The sequence below is a fragment of the Pogoniulus pusillus genome, chromosome 38 (genome assembly GCF_015220805.1).
Source record: "Pogoniulus pusillus isolate bPogPus1 chromosome 38, bPogPus1.pri, whole genome shotgun sequence".
Lineage (NCBI taxonomy): Eukaryota > Metazoa > Chordata > Aves > Piciformes > Lybiidae > Pogoniulus > Pogoniulus pusillus.
Genome location: NC_087301.1, coordinates 7,284,796 through 7,304,048, shown reverse-complemented (window position 1 = coordinate 7,304,048; position 19,253 = coordinate 7,284,796). Strand labels below are relative to the sequence as shown.

The following is a 19,253-nucleotide window of genomic DNA, read 5'->3' as shown; positions in this document are numbered from 1 at the left end:
ACGTCGGGGGAGGCCGGAAGCAGGAGGGGCGGAAGCGGCGTTCCCATTGGCCAGCCGCGGCGGGGCGGGGCAAAGCCGGAGGGCGCGCGCCGTGACGTCACGACCGCGCGGCGACGTCACTCGCGCGCGCGCAAAGCAGCGCTAACCTGCGCCGGGTTGGCTCCGCGCGCCCCGAGACCCCGCCCCCGGGGCCGCCCCGCCCCTCTGGCACGGCGCCGCATGGCTCCGCTTCTCGCCGCGGCTCGCCACCGGGCAGCCCGGCTCCCGCCGCCGCACGCAGGCTGCCGGCGGAGTTACAAACGGGGAGTTCGGAGCTCCCAAACTGGGGGAGGGGTCCTGGGTCTAGCTGAACTGCGGCAGCAAGCGCAGCGTCAGAGCCCACTCCCGCATCGCCCTGCAGCACAAGGCGCTGGCACCGGCAGGTCTTTGGCAGTTCTTTATGCTGTAGCATTTTGATACTCTTCCAGTAAATTCTGTTTTTAAAAAGCCAACATTAAAAAACCCAAACCATGGCGCCCTTGGCTAGCACTGTCTGCCCGGTGCCGCCTGGCACGTAGCACAGCTCCGCCACCGCGGCATGTACAGCCTGCAGCATGTGGCACGGCAGGGATCATGGAGCCCAGGAGATCCTCGCTGCTTGAGCTGCTCAAGGGTCCATCAAGCTGGCAGCTCTGGGGTGCATGGCATCCTCCCCACCCTCAGTTCATGAACTGGGTGTACCCCTCTGCCCCGGTGACAATGACATCCATCCAGATGCGCATGGCCTCGGCTGAGGGTGCAACCATGTAGTAGAGGCGATCGTGGGTCTTGACACAGAAGGTGAGCGCAGGATTGGGACTCTGGAGAAGGAAGGCAGGGTCAGCACAGTGCTCTCCAAGCAGTAGCATGTCCCACTTTAGCCCACCAACAAAGCCCAGCACTGGGATCCTGCCATCAACAGCCTGAGGAGCTGGGACCACTTAGGGGTCATGAACCACTCTTGGGAGCATCCCAAACACAGGCTGCCTTACTGGTCAGCTCTCACCTTTGCTGCACTGCGGAGGTGGTCATAATAAACCTCTTCGATGGCTTGGAAGTAGATGACGCCCTTCAGCTTGGTCTCATGTTTATCTGCTCAAAAAAGAGAACCAGTATCGACCACAGTGCTGCAGGTGACAGCATGGCAAGGGGAGGGCGTGTGGGGCAGCAGAGGGACTCACCAACATAGTAGGAGAGGGTGCGCTTCATGCGGTCAAAGACAAACCAGCGCTTCTTCCAAGACTTGATCTTGCCGCCCATCTTGACTAGGTAGCCCTTGCACATCTTCTCCGACAGGATGATGTGGTAGCAGGTGTCCACGCTGTGACCTGATGTCTCAATGTGCAGGCGCAGGTCAAAATCCTCCTTGCGGATGGGGAGGTACCGTGTCAGGGGACGAGCCTGTTAAAGCGACAGCCTTGCACAGCCTGCTGCTAGCAGTGAGAGCCGCATCTCCTCACAGGGACCCGGAACATCAGCAGTGGGTTGGGTCTGCCTTGCTGGCAGGGCTGAAAAGGGGACCCTGTGCTGGAAGGTGGCATCCCGCCCCGCACCTGCGAGAAGTGCTTCTCCCGCAGCTTGACCTCCTTCTCCACCAGCTTCTGCCGCCGCGCGGTCTCATCTTGCAGCCGGCGTTCCAGCTTCTCTCGGCGCCGGCGCTCGTCCTCCAGCGCCTGCTGCCGCAGCTCCATCTCCCGCTCCTGCCAACACACACAGGTGTTGAGCCCTGGGGATGGGGGACTCATTCCCCAGCTGGCTGCAGTGCTGGTGTCCCTGCTTACCCGGGACTCCATCAGCCGTGACTTCTCTGCATGTGCCTCCTTCAGCATCTTCTCCATCTCCTCGATCTTCCCTGCCTCCATCCCACTGGCACTGCAAGACAGCCACAGCTGCTGTCCCAGCAGGTAGGACCTCGAGCCAGGGACATGGCCAGCAGAGCAGGCTGTTCCTCCGGCCACTGGAACTGGCCCTGGTGTTACCTGGAGATGTTGTCGGGCGAGCAGGCAGAGTTGTTGCCAGTGGAGATGCTGGTCTCCATGCTGTCCGAACTCTCCAGGCTGAGGGTGTCGTATGCATGGTCTGGCTCCTCAGTCCGGGGCCCAGCACCATGGGGACGGTGGTGGTGTAGGATGGAGTGATGCACGAGTGGGGGGAAGGTAGTGGGGAAAGGGGGCTGCCCGTGCAGAGCTTCCCACTGGGACTGAGCCTCAGCAGCTGCTTTCTGCTTCAACTCTGCCAGCCGCCGTTTCTGCTCCTCAATCACTTGCTGACCTGTGCCACGGGAAGAAGGTGATGACTGAGCGTGCTGTGCTGAGCTGCACCACAGGGGCGAGGGTACGGAGCGAGCAGGAGAAGACACCACAGGCGCTGCTGAAGTCAGGGAGCGGAGCTGCCAGCACAACTGCCCAGTGAGCACAGCAGGCAGCGTCTGCCCAGGCAGAAGGAGAGGGCCTGGACAGCAAAGGGAATCTCATGCACCAGGCTGGCAGTAGGCTGGGCAAAGCATTAGCAGGTTAGGGATGCACAGGGTTGTCCCTAAGCAGACATCAAGAGGCACCGAGGGTCTCCTATGCCTGGAGAAGGTGCCAGCAAAACAGCCATGCTGCTGCCTCCAGGCTGCTCTAGGCAGTCCAAGCCACCTCACATCTCTACCTGGTAGACTGCCTGGCTGCAAGGGCTCTGCTGGGAGCGGCTCGGCTGGAGACACACCATCGTGTGGGTGGGTCAGGAAGGAGAGAGGGGGGAAAAGCAAGAAACCATGAGAGAGGCACCACGTCCTGCAGGAGCACCAGTGCTGCTGCCCTCAACCAGGCTCCCTTTCCATTGTCTGAGCGGCAGCAGGGGAAGCATCTCCCAGAGTCCTGCCCCCTCGCAGAGCCAGGACGTGGCACACAGCTTACCCTTCTGCTGCAGTGCCAGCTGGCGCTTGGTCTCGATATCCTGCAGCGTGGCTGCCAAGTTGCGGGGCAGGCTGCCCACTGGGCTCGGGGGGCACTAGGGAGGACAGCAGGTTGTCAGTTGTGCGGATAGTGATGGTGCTGGCATCAGGCACGCAGGAGCCATGGCCAGGGTGTCCAGCTTCCCCTGGTAGCCATACCTTGGGTGAGGGGCTGCGCCCCAGCACAGAGAGGTTGAGCTGTGAGGATGAGGGGGTCCCACTCTTCATACGGGGGGTGTGGGCACCAGTATTGCCCTCTGTTTTGGCACGATAGACCTAGGCATGGAGACATGGAGGTGAGAGGGGCGCAGGGGGCTGCAAAACCCTCCTAGACAGACCACTCCTCTGTGTCAGTGCCATCGACAGGGATGCAAGCAAGAGGATGCTGTGACTGCCTGCCCCAGGCATGCTGCTTATTGTGGGTCTGCTCTACCCCTGCCCACTGCAGTACCTGGATGCCTGGCAGAGACCAGGGTATCGAACTGCTGGGAACATCCCTGATCCCACTCCAGCCCCAGAGCCTGAAGCCCAGCAGCAGGGAGCTGGGATTACCTGGAGAGGCTTGTGAGAGGAGTGAGCTTTAGCTGGAAGTGGAGGAGGGGAAGAAGGAGGAGAGACAGAGGAGGAAGAGGTCTCAAAGCCAGCCATGACCTCTTGGTACCACTTCTCTAAATCAATAGCTGGGAGCCACATGGGCCCCGCCGGCAGCTGCTGCTCCATCTGGAGAGAGACACCACGTGTGAAAGGAGCGAGGGCAAGGCACAGTGATTGGGACAGGTGCACAAAGAGCATTCAGAGCTTTGCTGTCTGTGCCTGCAGTGCCTGGCCCAGCCCTGGGACACCAGGCACTACCTGTCTGAGTCTTGACAGTTCCTGGACCTCTTTGCTGCTCATGGGGCCAGTGATAACTTATAGTAGTGCCAGGAAGGCACAAGACTGACTGCCCTGCACCGTGGGAAGGGCAGGTTTGAAGCAGACAGTAGGGCAGTGGGCAGGCAGTAGAGCAGCAAGGAGCTCTGTGGGCTAGCAAGAGCCCAAACAGCCTCATCTACAGCTCACCCCTTCCCATGCATCTTCTCCTGGAAGGGTGTTGGGGTGGAGGGAGGGAAATGGGACACAAACCTCTGCAGAGATGGAGAGAGAAGAAAGAGATGGAAGAGGAGGAGCAGCACAGCCTGAGGACGAAGAAGCCGGAGGAAGCAGTGGGGAAGCGGCAGGGGCACAGAGGCCACCCAGGATGCCTGAGAGCTGCTCAACGGTCACGTACTGGGCAGAGAGAAGCAGATTAAACTGGGAGATGAGGCTTCAAGGAAGGGTGAGCCAGCACAGGATAATGAGCAGGTGGCTCCAGCCCCCAAAAAAGGCTACCACATCCCCAGAAGGAAGGGTGGTTGATGCTGCCTGCTGCCCTGGTACTGGGCACTGAGTCAGGTCCCTGCCTGCTCTGCATCCTTCTTGCCTGAGACTGGCGGCCAGGACTGGCCCAACAGGCAAAGGGCTGCTCTCCTGCCCTACTGGGCACCCACTCTGTTCCCCAGCCCCGCTACTGCCACCTCAGAGAGCAAAGTTCCTCCAGAGCACATGAGAAGTGCAGCCCAGCAAGAAGAGGGCAGCTCCAGCCTCAGCTCCCTTCCCTGCTGCAGCCAGACAGGTCCCCTAGTCAGGTCCCCCAGCCCAATTGAGCAGTGGGCTCTGAGCACCTGGGCACAGGGCAGCTGCACTGTCTGCAGCATCCTCACAGTCTGAAGTGTGATGGGCAACCAGAGGGAGCAAACCCGAGCATGCTCTGGAGCAGGTACCTCGTTGGCTGTGGGAGGTACAGCAAGCAAGAAAGAGCACTGAGCAGCAGCAGGGGCAGCAGCAGAAGCTTTAGTGTCCAGGCTGGGGTCGTGCACGTGGTTACAGAACCTGAAAACGTCAGACAGCCTCATGTACTCCTAGAAATCCACGGTGGAGAAGGAGAAGAGTTAGAGCCATGCACTGGCACCATGGCACTAACTGCAAAGCGGGAGCAGCTCTCCCTCCATGCCCCATTACTGCTTGCCCAGCCCTTCCCTGCCTCACTGCCCTCCCTGCCTGCAGCTGCCTAGGTGCCCAGCACATGAGAATAAAGGTGCCCGAGCTGGAGCTGGGCTTCTGCTGCCTTAGGCACAGCTTTGCTGGCAGTAGGCTAGAGTTGAGAGGCCTGCAGCCAGCCCTGCCAAGGTACCTCTGGCCATTCCCATCACCTTGATCTCAGGGTCACCCAGGGTCCCTGGCCACAAGCCCTCCCTGGTGTGACAGCACTGGATGAAGCATCTCAACCTGCTCCCTTAAAATCCACTTTCTCACCCTTTCTGAATAAAACATGCTCAGAAATGGGGATCTGCTGTTTTCTGGGGGAAGCCAGCCTAGCAGGATGCTGCCAGGAGGGCCCCAGCCAGAAGTAAGTGGTGGGCAAAGGGAAAGTGCAGGATTTGAAACTGAGGGCAGGAGTCAGGATGCCCAGTGGGCTTTGTAGAGTGCCTGGAATCAGGATCTGACTGTTTATGAGCTCAGTCACCAAGACCTCGATGAGAAATGCCCCAGTGTGTGCTGCAGTGGGGGTGCCTTGCTGCCTGGTGGAGACATTAGTCCACGTAAGGGGTCTGAGGTGGTTTGGCCATGGAGAAGGCAAGCAAGCAAGCACATGCAGTTAGTTCCGTTACCTCTTGTGCCTTGGGGTAGGAGCGGGTGGCAGGAGAAGCTAAGGAGGCAGGCACTGCTGCTGGCGGGGGGCTGAGGGGCTTAGCTCCCTCCAATAGCTCATAAGGCTCTGAGATATGGAGGATCTCCTGTGGGAGGGTAAAGATCACATAGGCAAGGTGATCACAGGCATCAAGGGCAGCAGCACAGTCCCTGAGGGCGTTGTGGCTCTAACTTCCCGTTCAGAGCCTCAAGAGGGCAATGGGACAACTCACTCTCACTTAAACCCCTTTGGATTTGAGTTGAGAAGAGTGCCCTGCACCAGCACCAAGGCAGCCACATGCTTACTCTCCATCAAGGACAGGACCCCAGGTAGCACCTGCCCCAGGTGCTCTGCAGCTGTGCCAAGCCCTTCGCTCACGAGCACCCACAGCCCTCACTGAGCTGCATCCTAAAAGCCTGGACTGCTCCAGGGCTCCTGCAGCACCCAATCAGCCTGGCAGGGGGGATGCTGCTGCTCCTAAACTTAGCTCTCTGTTGATGGTCTCTGCAGCCCACAGAGAGGCTCTGAGTGGCCAGGAGCACCCAGATCCAGCCAGAAGGTGCTTAGGAACACAGAAACAGCCGTAGAGCCAAGCTTGCAGTGCACCAGGCTCAGCAGTGGCTTGGGGCAGCAAGACAGCAGCCCTAGGAACCACAGCCCCCTGTCCCCACTCACCTCTCTGAGAGCCGAGGACATCTTGGGAAAACTCCTGCCGCCGGTGACGAGCTGGTACCGCCTCTCCAGAGCCGCGAGCTTCTCCTTCTCCTGGGCACGGGGCGACAGCGAGAGCAGAGCTGATGCTCACCGGCACCGCACCCTGTGGCTGCTCCTCGTAAGCTCACCCTGACTGCCAGCACGCCAACAAGACCTGACATGATCTTGTCCCCAGCTTGAGTTCCCCCAGGATTGGGCAGTGCTGCGTTACCTTCTGCAGGAGCTGCAGGACGCTGCTCCTCTCCCTGGCCAGGCGCTCAGCCTCCTGGGCACTCTGCAGCCGTATCTGGGCGGCCTGGGCATCCAGTGCGGCCACCCGCTCCTAGGGAGCAGGCAGTGGGGATGAGCTGGGGTCATGGGGCACAGCCTAATGATGCCAAACACTCTCCTCTCCTCCATCCCTACCTTCCTGCGGGTGATGCTGCGGTGGCAGTCAGCCCGGCTCTGCAGGAGCTGCTGGCCCCGTGCCTCATGCTCCTCCTCGAGGCGGCTTTCCCGCTCCAGCTGCTGGAACTCCAGGTCCTCGAACAGCTTGGCCTCTGTCTCCAGCACCTCTGCCTCCTTTGGACACACAAGGGTATCACAGATCACTCCCTCCAAATGAGAACCTCAGCATCCCACTAGCAGCAGCCCCACAGGCAGGTATATCTCCTCTAGTGGAACCTCCTGCCATGCCCCCACATCCTACTGGCACTGGCCAGGAACAGGAACCTGTGGCAGAGCCTGTCCCTAGTGTCCTGTGTGGGGACACAGACAGTTGTCCCTCAGGCCAGCACAGGCACTGCCAGCCTCGGTCCGACTGGAGAAGGCAATGGAAGCACCGGGCAGATCAGAGCTGTCAACCCTGTGGGACACAGCTTGCCATGGCTGGCAGCTTCACCCACTGCTCAGGGACCAGCAGCCCCCATTGAACCGTGTCCAGGCTGGTGCTGGACTTCGAAATGCTACACACTGGCACCAACATGCAGCCCTGTGCCACTGAGCCGAAGGGCAGAAGACCTGGAGGCACGTGTCCCCCCGGAGCAGGGCAGCTGCTGCTCTCGTGGCACGGTGCAGCATCACCGCCACGCCAGCTACCGCGGGCACCCGCACACTGAGACCTGCTGATCGCCAGCCTAGCCTACCACATGCCAGGATCTGTGTCCCACACAGGGGTGCCCGCCCTGAGCAGGCTGTGGCACAGTGGGTTTGTCCACGCAGCGAGGGCTGGCAAAGGTCAGCTGCTCCCGGAAAAGAGCAGAGAGTGGGATAAGTGCTGTGGAGCGGCGGCAACATAAACTGACGGCAGCAAGTAAACAAACTCCCAGGAAATAGCAGATGGATGAGGCCACCACGGTCCCCAAGGGTCCCCAGCCTGCCCTCCTCTGCAGGGTGAGATCCAAGCATGAGGGCAGCCCCATGCCCTGACGAGCCAGCATCATGCCCCGGGCCCAGGAGACCAGCAAGCTTACCAGGGGGGTGGTGCCCGGTGCCAGCCACCTCCAGCCCGAGTACGACGCTCCCAGTGTGGCCCTGGCTGGCCAGGAAGAGCTGGCCTAAGCTGGAGTGGAGGGAGTTGGGCCATGGTCCGGGAGGGGTGGGGGGAGACACTGACCCTTCGCATCTGTTCCCGCAACTGCTCCCGCATTGACTCGGGGCACTTATCAAGGTGACTCTTCGACTCATGGTAAAGCGCCCGGAGTTGCTCTAGCTCCTTCCTTTCAGCATCAATTTTTGCCCTTTCCTGAATTGGGGGAGAACGAGACAAAAGACACACCAAAAAAAAAAAGAGAGAAAGCAGACTTCTCAAATTGGCGCCATGCAGAAGCTGCGGAGACGGAGAGGCTCGGCAGGAAAAAGAGGGGGCTCCTGGGGAAGAGCAACACTGCATCTACAGAGGGGTTGAGAGAGCACAGCCACAGTGACCCAGGCTGGTGGTGTTAGAGGAATTATGGCCAGCCCCTGATCTCAGACCCTCGTTTCTGTGCTGAAAGCCCACTTATGGGCGGTGAAAAGATTGATGCTGACAGTACAGGTAACCCTGCACCACACACACCTTCTGAAGAGCTGCTAACCAGCTGTTACTTGATGCTCTCCATCGAGGATGCTGTCAATTAAGCATGGCAGGTGCTGCACGCAGGATGAGGGACTGTGGAACATCTCCATCCACAGGACAGAGAGTTGACCGTGGAACAGCAGTGAAAATGGGAGACTGAGGTCCAACCTTGCTGCTGGAGATGCTTGGGCTATACAGACTTAGTGGCAGAGCAGGGATATGCTCCTGCCCAGGAGGAGGAGGAATCGTCTGCAGCTCCCCTCCCATAGTCGCGTGATGGGGGGCAGACAGGGCTGAGACAGATGAGCACCCCAGGACAGGAACTGCAGGTTGCTCCCGGGCACATAGAGATAAAAGAGGTGAGGGCAGACTTCAGAGCAGAAGCAGTTAGTGCAGTTGGTGCAGGCTGGTTAGGAAAGCAGTGGTTAGGTCAGCAAAGTGGTTGGGAGGGGGAGTCCCTGTGCTCCTCTCCTGGCTCTGCAAAAAGCTGCCCCTGGCTAGAGAAGATGCCTGCAATAGGCTGAGAGACCAAAACAAGAACAAAACCCCAAACAACATGGGGACACTGCTGGCAAGAGTTGATGTCAGCTCTGCCCAGCCATGGGCAACTAAACGTCCTAGGCATGAGCAGCCATGGGGGCCCCCAAGAACCCACCGACGCTGGCGCCATATCACAGCAGCACAGAGCTGCTAGCAGAACCTGGGCATAGGCTGTATGGGGATGCTGGCCTCAGGCACCAGGACACCAGGTCCTGGTGGCTCTCCTGCCATGGAGCAGCTCAACTGGGGCCATGTCATGCTGCCTGCTCAGCTGTGGGCACACCAAGATGAGTGCCACTCGTGCAGTGGCAGAGATGCCTTCAGGCATGGCTGGCAGGTTATGGCGGCAACGGCAACAAGGACACCTCCAGAGGTAGGGGACCAGGACCCCATCTTCAGCCACCAAGCTGAGTGAATCACCCACAGCCATTTCCTGGACACCACTAGCAAGCTGGATGCTGCAGTGGTGGTCACCATCAAGCATGAAGATGCCTCAACAGGCTGCAAAGCAGGGGCATTCACTGCAAGACAAAGCCCCATGGGCAGTGCCAAGGCCCCACTCTAGATGGGTGCTGCCTGCTGTGGGCAGCAGCTGTCCAAGAAAGCACCGTGGTCACAGAACCTTCATAAGAGAACCTGCTGGCACAGCAGAGGCCAAAATACACCTGAAGCACCAGCCCCTGGCCTCCTCTGGCAGGGCTGTTGGAACAACAGCCCCACGTGGACGGAAGGACAGACAGATGCCCCATGATGCAAACCCAAAGGGGATGCTCCTCCATAGAGCCCAGGGACAGGAGGATGTGTCTGCAGGGGAACGTCGCAGCACAGGGCACCAGCTGACAGCAAGGCTCACCTTGTCCCGCTCCTTCCGGATGCTGGCATCCAGGCTAGAGAGCTTCTCCTGCAGCTGCTGCGCTGCCTCCTGCTCCTGCCGCAGCCGTGCTGCCTCCGAGTCCCGCTCGCCCTGCAGCAGCGCCCGCTCCATCTCAGCCTGGATGGGTACAGCTGCATCAGGCAGGCTGCCCCAGCCAGATGCAGCTCATGGGACCAGAGCTGGCCAGTGAGAGCAGCAAACAGCAGGGAACCTCGTGAGTCTCCTCAGCTCCTCACCTCTCGTGAGGTTTCCTGCAGCTGCTGCTCCAGCTCCTTGACCCGGCCCTTCAGCTGGTCCAGGCGCCCAAGCACAATGGCACGCTCCTCCTCCAGCCGCTGTGCCTCCTTGGCTCGGGGGCCTGCCAGCTCCTCGTGCTGTGGGGAGAGGGCAGGTTGGCATGGCACAGCGTAGCATGGCACACTGTGGAATGGCAAGACATGGCCATCCCCTCACCTCATGGTGGGTGCTTTCAGTGCTGCTGCACTCTTCCTTCAGGTTCTCCTCGTCTGACCTCTCCAGGCTCTCCCTCTGCTGCAGCTCCTCGGCAGCACGGACCAGAGCCCTGGCACCCCTGGGCACCCGCCGACCAGCATCTGCTTCGCTAACCAGGTTTCGGTGCACATCACCTGGCTCAGTACCATCCGTCTTGGTGTACTCCGCACAGAGATTCAGGATGGTCTCCAGGCGCTGCCGCTCCTGTGGGGAACAGTGGTCAGCATGGTGCCCATCTTGGCACATGCCACCACCACCAGAGCTGGCAGGAAACTTGTGCTGATGGCAGGCACCACGATGAAGGCTCCTTCTTTGTCCTGCCTGCGCTGGGGACACTGCAATGCTGGATGCTGCCCACCTCGGTCCCAGGGTGCACCGGGCACACGATGTGCAGAAGCTGGAGACAGACTAATTACGGGCGGCAGCGCCGGCGGCCGAGCGCCTCCGCTATTTCCAGCCGGTGACTCAGGCCGCCTGCACCGGGTGTGAGTCAGGACTGAGCAAACAGGGCTCCAGCGGCACGGCCACCAGCAGGGGCGCGGACAAACCCCACCCAGGCAGCTGCTGGCGCTATAAAAACTCCATCTCCCCTAAATATAGACGCCATGGCCACAAAGCCACGGCGCCGCCGTCAGCAGACGCAGCCCTGGTTGGGGCTGGACAAGACGTGGATGGTATTGCAAAGCTGGGGGGCACCAGAATTTCAGGCCTCAGCCCCGTGGGGCCGTGTCAGCCTCACAGGCTTTCCTGGGCTGCTGCCAGCCGGGGGCTTTTTGTTTCCCGAGAGCTGCCATGCATCAATGGCTGCTCCTGGCCATAATCCCCCCAGATAAGCCAGCAGCTGCATCAAATCCCCACAAGACAAGGGCTGGGATTTAAGGCAGCAAAAGCTGAAAGGTGTTTGCAAAGAGGGGGTCCCACGCTTTGACTACAGCCCCGCAGCCCCCGGCCCCGGGGCTCACCAGGCGCTCCATCTCTTGCTCCCGCACCCGCTCCTGCCGCTGCCGCCGGTGGTACTCCAGCAGCTCATCCTCGTTGTCGCTGATCTCAGTGATGCTGTTCTTGCGTTCCCGCACCCCCACCAGGGGCCGTGGGTCCCCCAAGGGTTTTCTGGGGGTGCGAGGACTCTGCCGCGGTGATGGCATGGCTGGGGAGCCCAGTCCATATGCTGGGCTCAGGCAGGAGCTGAAGCTGGGGCGGCGTGGGGGGGTCTCTGCTAGCAGTGGGGGCGAGGGGCTCCCAGCAACCCTGAGCTCCTCCAGACCTTTGCGCCTGGCACTAGGGCTGCCAGGCACCTCCCTGCCCAGTCTGGGCTGTGGGGAGGGGGCATCAGGGGCTGTCCGAGGGCTGGCTGCCCGGCGTGACAAGGAGGGACTCAGCGGGGGCAGCTCCCGCATGCTCTCCACGTTCCTCCGGGTTGCCCGTGGGCTCTCAGGGGGCTGCAGCCAGGTCTCGGGGACCACCCTGCTGGTGGGCTGCCGGCTGAGGGCCAGGGGTTCCCGCGGCTCCCGGAAAGGGCTGGGGGCTCGCTCTTGCAAGGCCACCCGTGCCCGTGGTGCTGCTCTGGGAGTCAGTCGTGGGCTGCCTGCCCGGTGGTCTCCCAGCTTCTCAGCTGGCCAAGGTTCCCTGGGAGCCCCACTGGGCGGGGGGGGCAGGCGCTGAGAGGGTGGCTGCATGGCATGGTTGTAGCTGGAGGAGCGGAGCGGGACAAGAGGCGGCCCAGCAAGACCCTGCTCCTGGCTGCTGGGCGAGGGACTGGTGTAGCTGCTGCTGCTGGCTGGGGAGGAGAGTGGGGAGAAGTTCTCGTAGCTGGAGCCCCCAGAGACAGCCCCGGGGCTGGGGGGAGGGGACAGAAGGCAACGCCCACCCCCGTTCACCACAGGAGAGAGGGGGGACTGGCCACGGGCAGCCGGCTTCTTGCCACTAGGAGATGCTGGCTCCTCCAGCACCAGTGAGTCCATGATGTCCTGCAGGTCCTTCTCGATGGAGCTGACGAGGGAGCTGTGGCTGGCACATCCACGCTCCGATACCTGGCGGCCACCATTCATCAGGGCCTCAGGCTCTGTGGGGAAGACATGGGAGCAGGCATCAGTGCGGTTGGACCCACCTGTACCTTGTGCCCAGGCTGGGGTCCCACAAAGCAGCCTGGCACCACTCCCCAAGCTGCCTTGCCAAACCAACACAAGGCTCCTCTTCCCTCGACCCTGAGCTGCCTGTGCCCCAGTGCCACCATTTCCTGTACTGCTGGCTGTGGAGCTGGGCCAGGGAGGAGGCCACCATCCCACTGGCCCCATTGCCAGGGAGACAGAAGCCCAATAGCCAATCCAGGCACCTACTCCCATATCCCTGTGCTGCCAACAGCTCCCAGCCCTGCTCCCTGGGAGTAGCTGCTCCTGACAGTCACCAGCTAGCACCCACTACTTGTCTCCAGCACACTCCAGCAGCCTGGTGGCATAGCAAAGATGTAATGGTTAAAAGCCACTGAGCACAGACCCATGGCACATCCAGACCCACTGCAGCACCACCCACAGCCTCCCTGTGCCCTGGCCAGGGTGCCCTCAGCCCAGGCTGTCCCATCCACCCAGCATAGCACTGATGTGCCTGTCACTCAGGGGACAGGCTAAGAGTGGCAGGCGCAGAGCCTGGCCAGGACAGCGTGCCACCCAACCTGCGTCACTCCCTGGCACCCAGTGGCTCCACTGCAGTGGCCGACAGTGCCTCTGTGCCCAGAGAGATGCGCCACAGCCCTGCCCACACACTTCCTCCTGGTTCTGTGGGACAGAGGGAGACCATCGTGTGGGAGGGCCACAGGATGTCCTGCAGTTGCGGGATGCTTGGCAGCTGCAGCAGCCCTCCCTGTCCCTTTCTGTCCCCCAGCTGTGGGGTGTGCTGTCTTCCTGACATCCACGTGGCACAGGGAGACTGCCAAGCTCCTCTCCCTGTGCCAGGGTGTGCCGGTTGGGGCAGGGAGAAAGGCTGCCAGCCCAGAGATCACTGCTGGAGATCTGGACATCCCCAGGAACTGGGCACAGCGCAGGCGCTCATCCCATCAGCCCCACAGACAGGCAGACACAGCAAGATAAGCAGCTGGCGAGATGGTGGATTGCAGCCGGGGAAACGGCCTTCAGAGCCTTCACATGGCCGCCCTGGCATGCAAATGCCCACTCTGAGGCACCCTGCATCCCCGGCATGGTCCAACAGGCAACAGCTCTGCCACTGCCAGGCCAGGCAGAGGCAGGAGCTGTGTCTCGCTGCCCTGCAACTACCCTCTTCTGAGACAATATTAATCATTAACAAACATCAGCACACCTGCCATGCTGAGCCAATGGCTGGCACATCCACGGCTGGGCATAAGCCCCTGCTCTCAAGCACAGCAGCATGGGCTGGACCATGCTGGGAAAGCTCTACACACAGGGACGGCTGGTGGCACAGGCCTGGGAGCACCCCAGTGTCTTCATCACCCTACCCAGGATGAGAGGGGGTCACCTACTTGCTGGCAACCCATAGAGAGCCGCTGGGCTCCTGCCACCCGCTGGGATCATGCTCTTCATCCACTTGGCCTCAGCAGGGTGGTTGAAGCGGAGGAAGGTGGCCTGGCCCAGGCAGATGGTGCACCCTGGGGAGAGACAGGAGAGGGCTCAGCCACCAGCCGGTGAGCAGCGCTGAACCGAGGTGAGAGCTGGGACAGCCTCAGCCCTAAGACGCGTTCCCGGGTAGGGAGAAGGCTCCTGCTGTCAGCAGAGGCTTAGGGGGAGGCTGAAATCCAGGTCACTCCCCGGCAGCTGCAGGCACAGCTGGGGTCTCCGGGGGGGGTTGTGTGCTGCCGGGGTGGGGGTGGGGGCTGGCAGGGCTCCAGGGCCTGTGCGGCTGCCAGCTGCAGACAAGACAGCTCCTGTCCTCGGCTGCAAAGTGCAATCTCTTCTCGGCCCAAAGCACAGCCCCTCAGAGGAAGGCTGCCGAGCGGCCATGGAGGCCAGCACCTCGGCACCGGGAACGGAGCGCCTGCCGCCGGCTCCCCACCGCTCAGCGTGCCGGGGACCCGCGGGCCAGCAGCGGGGAGCAGCAGGCGGCTGGAAGGCTCCGTGCTGCAGACACACCCCGCTCTGAAGCGCCTGCCAAGGCCCCGGGCAGAGGCTCGCTCTGCACCGACAACTGAAGCCGAAAATCCCTCGCCGGGGGCGACTGTTTTTTGGAGCGCCCAGCGGCCCAGGCTCAGGACGAGGCGAGCGAGCCGTCGAATGGATTCGCCAGGCGGATTCACCGAACGGATGCACCGTCGTCACCACGATGGGGCCAAGTCAGCCCTGCTGCAGCACCCCGGCTTGGCCAGGGCATCCTGCCTGCCCGGGGCACCTCCACTGCCCGGCCCAGCCATGTCTCTGGCAAACTGAGGCAGCACAGACTACGTTCTCCCTGAGTGCTGACACCGGCAGCACCGGGCATCGCCCTGGCAAGGCAGGGTACCCGCACCTCACGGCTCGCGCTGCTGTGGTCCGGCACCGACGCTGAGCCTGCCCGGGGGCATCCCCGCCCTCCGGTCCTGCCTGCAGCCCGCGGACAGAAGGACGGGGTCTCTGCTCACACCCCCCAGCACGCCCCGGCCCCGGTGGCATAGCGGGACGCCACGGGACCCGGCGGCCGGAGCCGTCGCGCCCTTCCCAGGCGGCCACGTGGCTGCCATTGTCCCCCGGGGGGCCGCGCCCACGCGGGTGGGGCTCCCCCGCGCCGCGGAGAGTGCGAGGCAGGCGCCGAGGCTGCCGCGAGGTGCCCGGGCGGGAAGAAGGTCTATGCAAGACTCTGGGACGGACGGAGACCGCTCCCCCACCCCGGTGCGGACACGAGCGACCACCCCTCCGCCGCCCCGCACTCACCGCCCGCCGCCGCCGCTGCCGCCCGGGCAGCGCCCGTCGTGCACCGCCCCCGGGGAGGGGCGGCAGGAAGGGCGGGTGGGGGCCGGGCCTCGCCCTGCCCGCGCCCAGGGTCCTCCCCGGGAGCCGGGGCGGAGAGAGGGAACGCCAGGGGGAGCGACCCCCGCCTCTACCCGCTCTGGTCGGGACCGGCGGGTGGAGGGGTCAAAGCGCCACCAGCCGGGACTGGCAGTGATGCCCGGGACTCCCGGCTTGTTTTCTCCCGGCACCATCCCCTCGCAAACCCGGCTCAGCATCTCGCCCTTGTTTGGGAAACGGGTGCGATGGCGGGACCGCGCCCTGCCCAGCACCGGCCGGACCAAGCTGCTTTCTGCAACCCGATCTCACGCGTGGCACACGGCAAAACCGGCTGCCAAACCATGCCAGAATTCGGCACGTCCCCACCACAGGGCAAAGAGGCAAGAGCACCCCAGATGGGACGGATCTGCAAACACCTCGACTCCCCACAGCACAAATCCACCCACAAATGCCAGGCCCGGCTCTGGAGAAGAAAAGACAGTCCCTACCTTGGGTGAGGCGTGTGGGTCGCTGCAGTGGCACACCATCGATGGCACAGGCATTACCACAGGGGTGCAGCGTGAGTGTCCCCTGCACATTCTCTATGTAGCAGTGTTGGGCTGCCAGCCCAGGACCCTGCAGGACGATGTCCTTGGCGTCTGTGCCAATGGTGGTCCTCCCTGCCAGCAGAGAGGGCAGCTCAGCATCCCTGCTGCTGGCGTGCCCACGGGGCATGCCCTGGCAGCTGTCACTCACCTTCCTCCAGAGGCAGGAGTGTGATGGCAGTGCTGAGACGACCACTACCCAGGCTTACCAAGTGCGGCTTCTCGGTCTGCACCTTCAGCCCCTTGCCCGTGTCAATCAGGTCCAGGGGGCTATTCTGCAGGAGGAGAGGGAGGGATGCTCACAGTGCTTACAGCTGCTGCAAGCCCAGGCTGCTCCCAAACTGCTCGTGCTGCTTGTGCAGGCAGAGGCGAAGCCTGGTCACAGCTACATGCGGGCAGGACCCCAGAGAGCTGCTGCAGGAGTAGGAAATCTCCAGGGCTTGGGCTGCACCTAAGAGGATCCAAGCTGCCAGGCACTCAGCTCAATTGGCTTTGCCACCGATCCCCTAAGAGGATTGGGGTGAGGCAAGGCTGGAGGCCAGTGCCAGCCACCCTGTGGGCTCTCAGATCGATTCTCATGCTCCTGCAGGGCAGAGGTCCTGCAGCCCCACATCCTCACCTGGATGATCGTCTGGACTCTGCAGGTCGAGCTGGTGGAGGTCCTGCTGGGTGCCTCCATGGTGCGTGCTTGGAGATGCCAGGTACTCTTGGGCACGGGCTGCTGCCAGAAGACGCAGAGCACATCAGCACCACACTGGACAGAGCTCTAACATATTTCTCCTGCACATCACAGCCATCCTGAGCACAAATCTCACAAACTCTACCCTGCTCCAAAGTAGCATTTGTCACCCAAAGAGTTCCCCTCCTGAGCTCCCATTTCCAGCCCTCTAGCAGCAGCCTGAAGTCAGTGAGCATCCCTCCCAGCAAGCCATCTGTCCCCACTTGCCCAGGGACACCTGTGCATGTGCCAAGTGCCAGAACATAGTGCCAGGAATCAGCACAGAGACTTGGATCTGGGGAGGTGGTGTAGAAAACACATCCTAAAGATCAGGAGCGACTGACAGTTGGATGGTTGCTGGTGTGCAAAGACAATGAGCACAGCATCCATCTATCCCCAAAACATCTGCCTGCCTGTGGTATGCCCTGGCACACCCACACATACTACAAGTGTCCGTCCCCGGTGCCCAGACACACACCTTTGCTCCTGCACAACACATCAGCAGGAGGAGCAGCACCTCGGGGTGCCCAAACCCAGCTGAGCGCTCTGTACCCAGCGCCTGTGGGTGATGTGTTCATGCCAGGGACTAGACTGCGCTCTGCCTGGCCAGCACATATGCACAGACTGGCTGGCACACACTGCCGCGCACGGGCACAGCCACCCGCTGGCATTCTCTGCACGGGCGGGAGGCAGCCTGTGCCGCCTCCGGGGGAGGAACGACTTCCTCCGGCCACCGTCACAGCCTGGGATGCTCCGAGGTTACTAAATTTACCGAGTGCTGCTCCTCACGTCCCTCCCTTCCGCCTGGGCCTGGCCAAGTGCAGCTTAACCCCTCCCAGGCAGGCTGGGGCAGCTGAACCTGAGAGCGCTTCCATTCCCCCTACAGAACCTAGTCCTGGGGTAGCCAGGAGCAGTTTCAGGCTTGGCACCCTGCAGCGTCGCCTGTTGTCCCGCCAGCCCCGGTGTCTCGCAGGGCAAGAGAACCTCCCGGCCGGGCCGCGGGGGCGAGCCAGCGGGCGGCTATTACACACTGCGGAAAAAATGAAATGCTGGAAAACACCAAGCGTGAGACCCAAGGCTTGGATGGAGCCTGAGCGGCTGCGTGTGACACCGGGGCCAGCCACCCCGCAGTGAGGGCTCCGTGGGGACCGTGGAGTCAGCTCAGCTAGGGAAGGGGGAAGCAGAGAGGCAGTACCCCAGGAGCAGCTTCCCAGTGCCCAAGAGCTGCAAAGGTGGGATGGGACACCCACTTCCTCTTACCTGCCACCTGGTCCTGGCGCCAAGTTGCACTCTCCGTGGCTGGGAGCCCAAGACCCCTGAGTGTAGGGGAGCTGCACTTCCCAGCATCTTGAGACCCCACAGCCTGGCTGATCCCAATCCCCTGCTCCTTGCTTGCACCCAAGCCTTGCAACACGCAACAATGTCAGGGAAGGAGGAAAAGCCAGGAGGGGCCGGGCTGCTGCATAGGAAGGGAGCGGGGCCAGGGTGGAATCCTGTGCTGCGTTAACCCCTTCCCAGCATGGCTGTGCTGGTGGGGCTGGGTTTGTATCGTAGGGGACCCCTGGCCCTGCTGTTCAGGACATCATTCCCACTCCTGCCCAAACTCTCTCCACCCTGCACCTCCTGTTCCACGTGAGCTGGAGGATGACCCTGCTCTCTGATACTCATCCTGCGAGTCTCTGACCCCCCCCGCATCACCCTCCACCAGAGCTCCTCACCTGGCCCGTCACCGCGCAGAGGACCCTCGCCGTCCTCGCAGTCCAACCCTCTGCCGGCTCTGCCGGAGGAATGCAGGGTGGGAGCGTAGCCGCCCTGGTCGGCGCCCCACCGCTGGGTCGGGACAAGGCTGCCTTTCTTCTCCCGCCGCCGCCTGCAGAACGCGCTGCTTGTTCCCGCCGTGGGAAGCGGCGAAGGCAGCAAATGCCAAGGGGTCGGGCTCAGTTACCACCCAGCAGCCCACGGCCTCCGCGTCCCCCGCTTAGGGCTGCCCGCTTGGCCCCGGCCTTCCCGAGGACAAAAGCCTCTTTCTTCTCCTGGCACAGGCAGAGGCCTCACCTGGGAGGACGCCCAGCCCTGCCGATGCAGGGCCCCCTCTGACGCCAGGCAGGCTGCACAGTGACATGATGACCTCCTGGCACTATGCTTCTGGGGACCCCTTGCACCTCGCTGCTTGCACGCTGCAATCTGCCTTCCTTCCCCAAGCCCACGTGGGCAGAGAAGTCCACTCATGTCCAAGTTGCTGCTGCCCACTGAGGCCCAATGCAGGCATGGCCAGATCTGCCTCACACTCCAGCAGTGCAGCTGGGTGCCAGCAGTCAGACCCCAGAGTCACCAGAGAACAACCAGGCATCCCTTGCTAATAAAGGACCATGCCAATGCACTAGAGCACAGCCTGGCACACCCTGACATGTGGCACCAGCCATGCCCAGGGTGCAGCATGTAAGGGGCAGGCACCTGGCATCACACATCACAGCATCCCAGTGCATGGCCTTCCCTCCCTGCCCGCAGCTGGGCGAATGGTGCGAGGCAGCAACGTCCAGGCTAATAGTTGCGCAGCACACAGCAGCACAGCCTCTGTCCAACTTGGCTGCCTGCTCACTCCCCATCTGCTAACGAGCTTAGGGTGTGCTTACCCCTTCCCACAGCCTCCACCCCAGTAAACAACTGGCCCGTCCACCAGCAGCTGG

General features: G+C 62.2%; 1 protein-coding gene across 11 annotated transcripts; it reads right to left on the bottom strand.

Moving 5' to 3' along the window:
- Window positions 1–423: 423 nt before the first annotated feature.
- Window positions 424–18,344, bottom strand: PHLDB1 (pleckstrin homology like domain family B member 1). Of its 11 annotated transcripts, none has more exons than XM_064173360.1 (26): window positions 18,285–18,344; window positions 16,468–16,569; window positions 16,000–16,123; window positions 15,753–15,923; window positions 13,809–13,934; window positions 11,281–12,380; window positions 10,280–10,522; window positions 10,063–10,200; window positions 9,806–9,943; window positions 7,972–8,100; window positions 6,783–6,938; window positions 6,589–6,699; window positions 6,339–6,428; window positions 5,644–5,769; window positions 4,756–4,893; window positions 4,079–4,222; window positions 3,509–3,676; window positions 3,116–3,232; window positions 2,919–3,012; window positions 2,671–2,715; window positions 1,998–2,289; window positions 1,800–1,890; window positions 1,572–1,718; window positions 1,200–1,419; window positions 1,025–1,110; window positions 424–839 (listed from the first exon to the last, which is right to left on the bottom strand). In XM_064173360.1, the coding sequence occupies exons 2-26, from the start codon at window positions 16,525–16,527 to the stop codon at window positions 699–701; spliced, it is 4,395 nt and encodes a 1,464-aa protein (XP_064029430.1). In that variant the 5' UTR covers window positions 16,528–16,569; window positions 18,285–18,344; the 3' UTR covers window positions 424–698. The 11 variants fall into 11 exon arrangements, with proteins under 11 accessions (XP_064029430.1, XP_064029428.1, XP_064029429.1 ...); XM_064173358.1 differs by lacking the exon at window positions 18,285–18,344 and adding an exon at window positions 17,827–18,071; XM_064173359.1 differs by lacking the exons at window positions 2,671–2,715; window positions 18,285–18,344 and adding an exon at window positions 17,827–18,070.
- Between the last annotated feature and the right edge of the window lie 909 nt (window positions 18,345–19,253).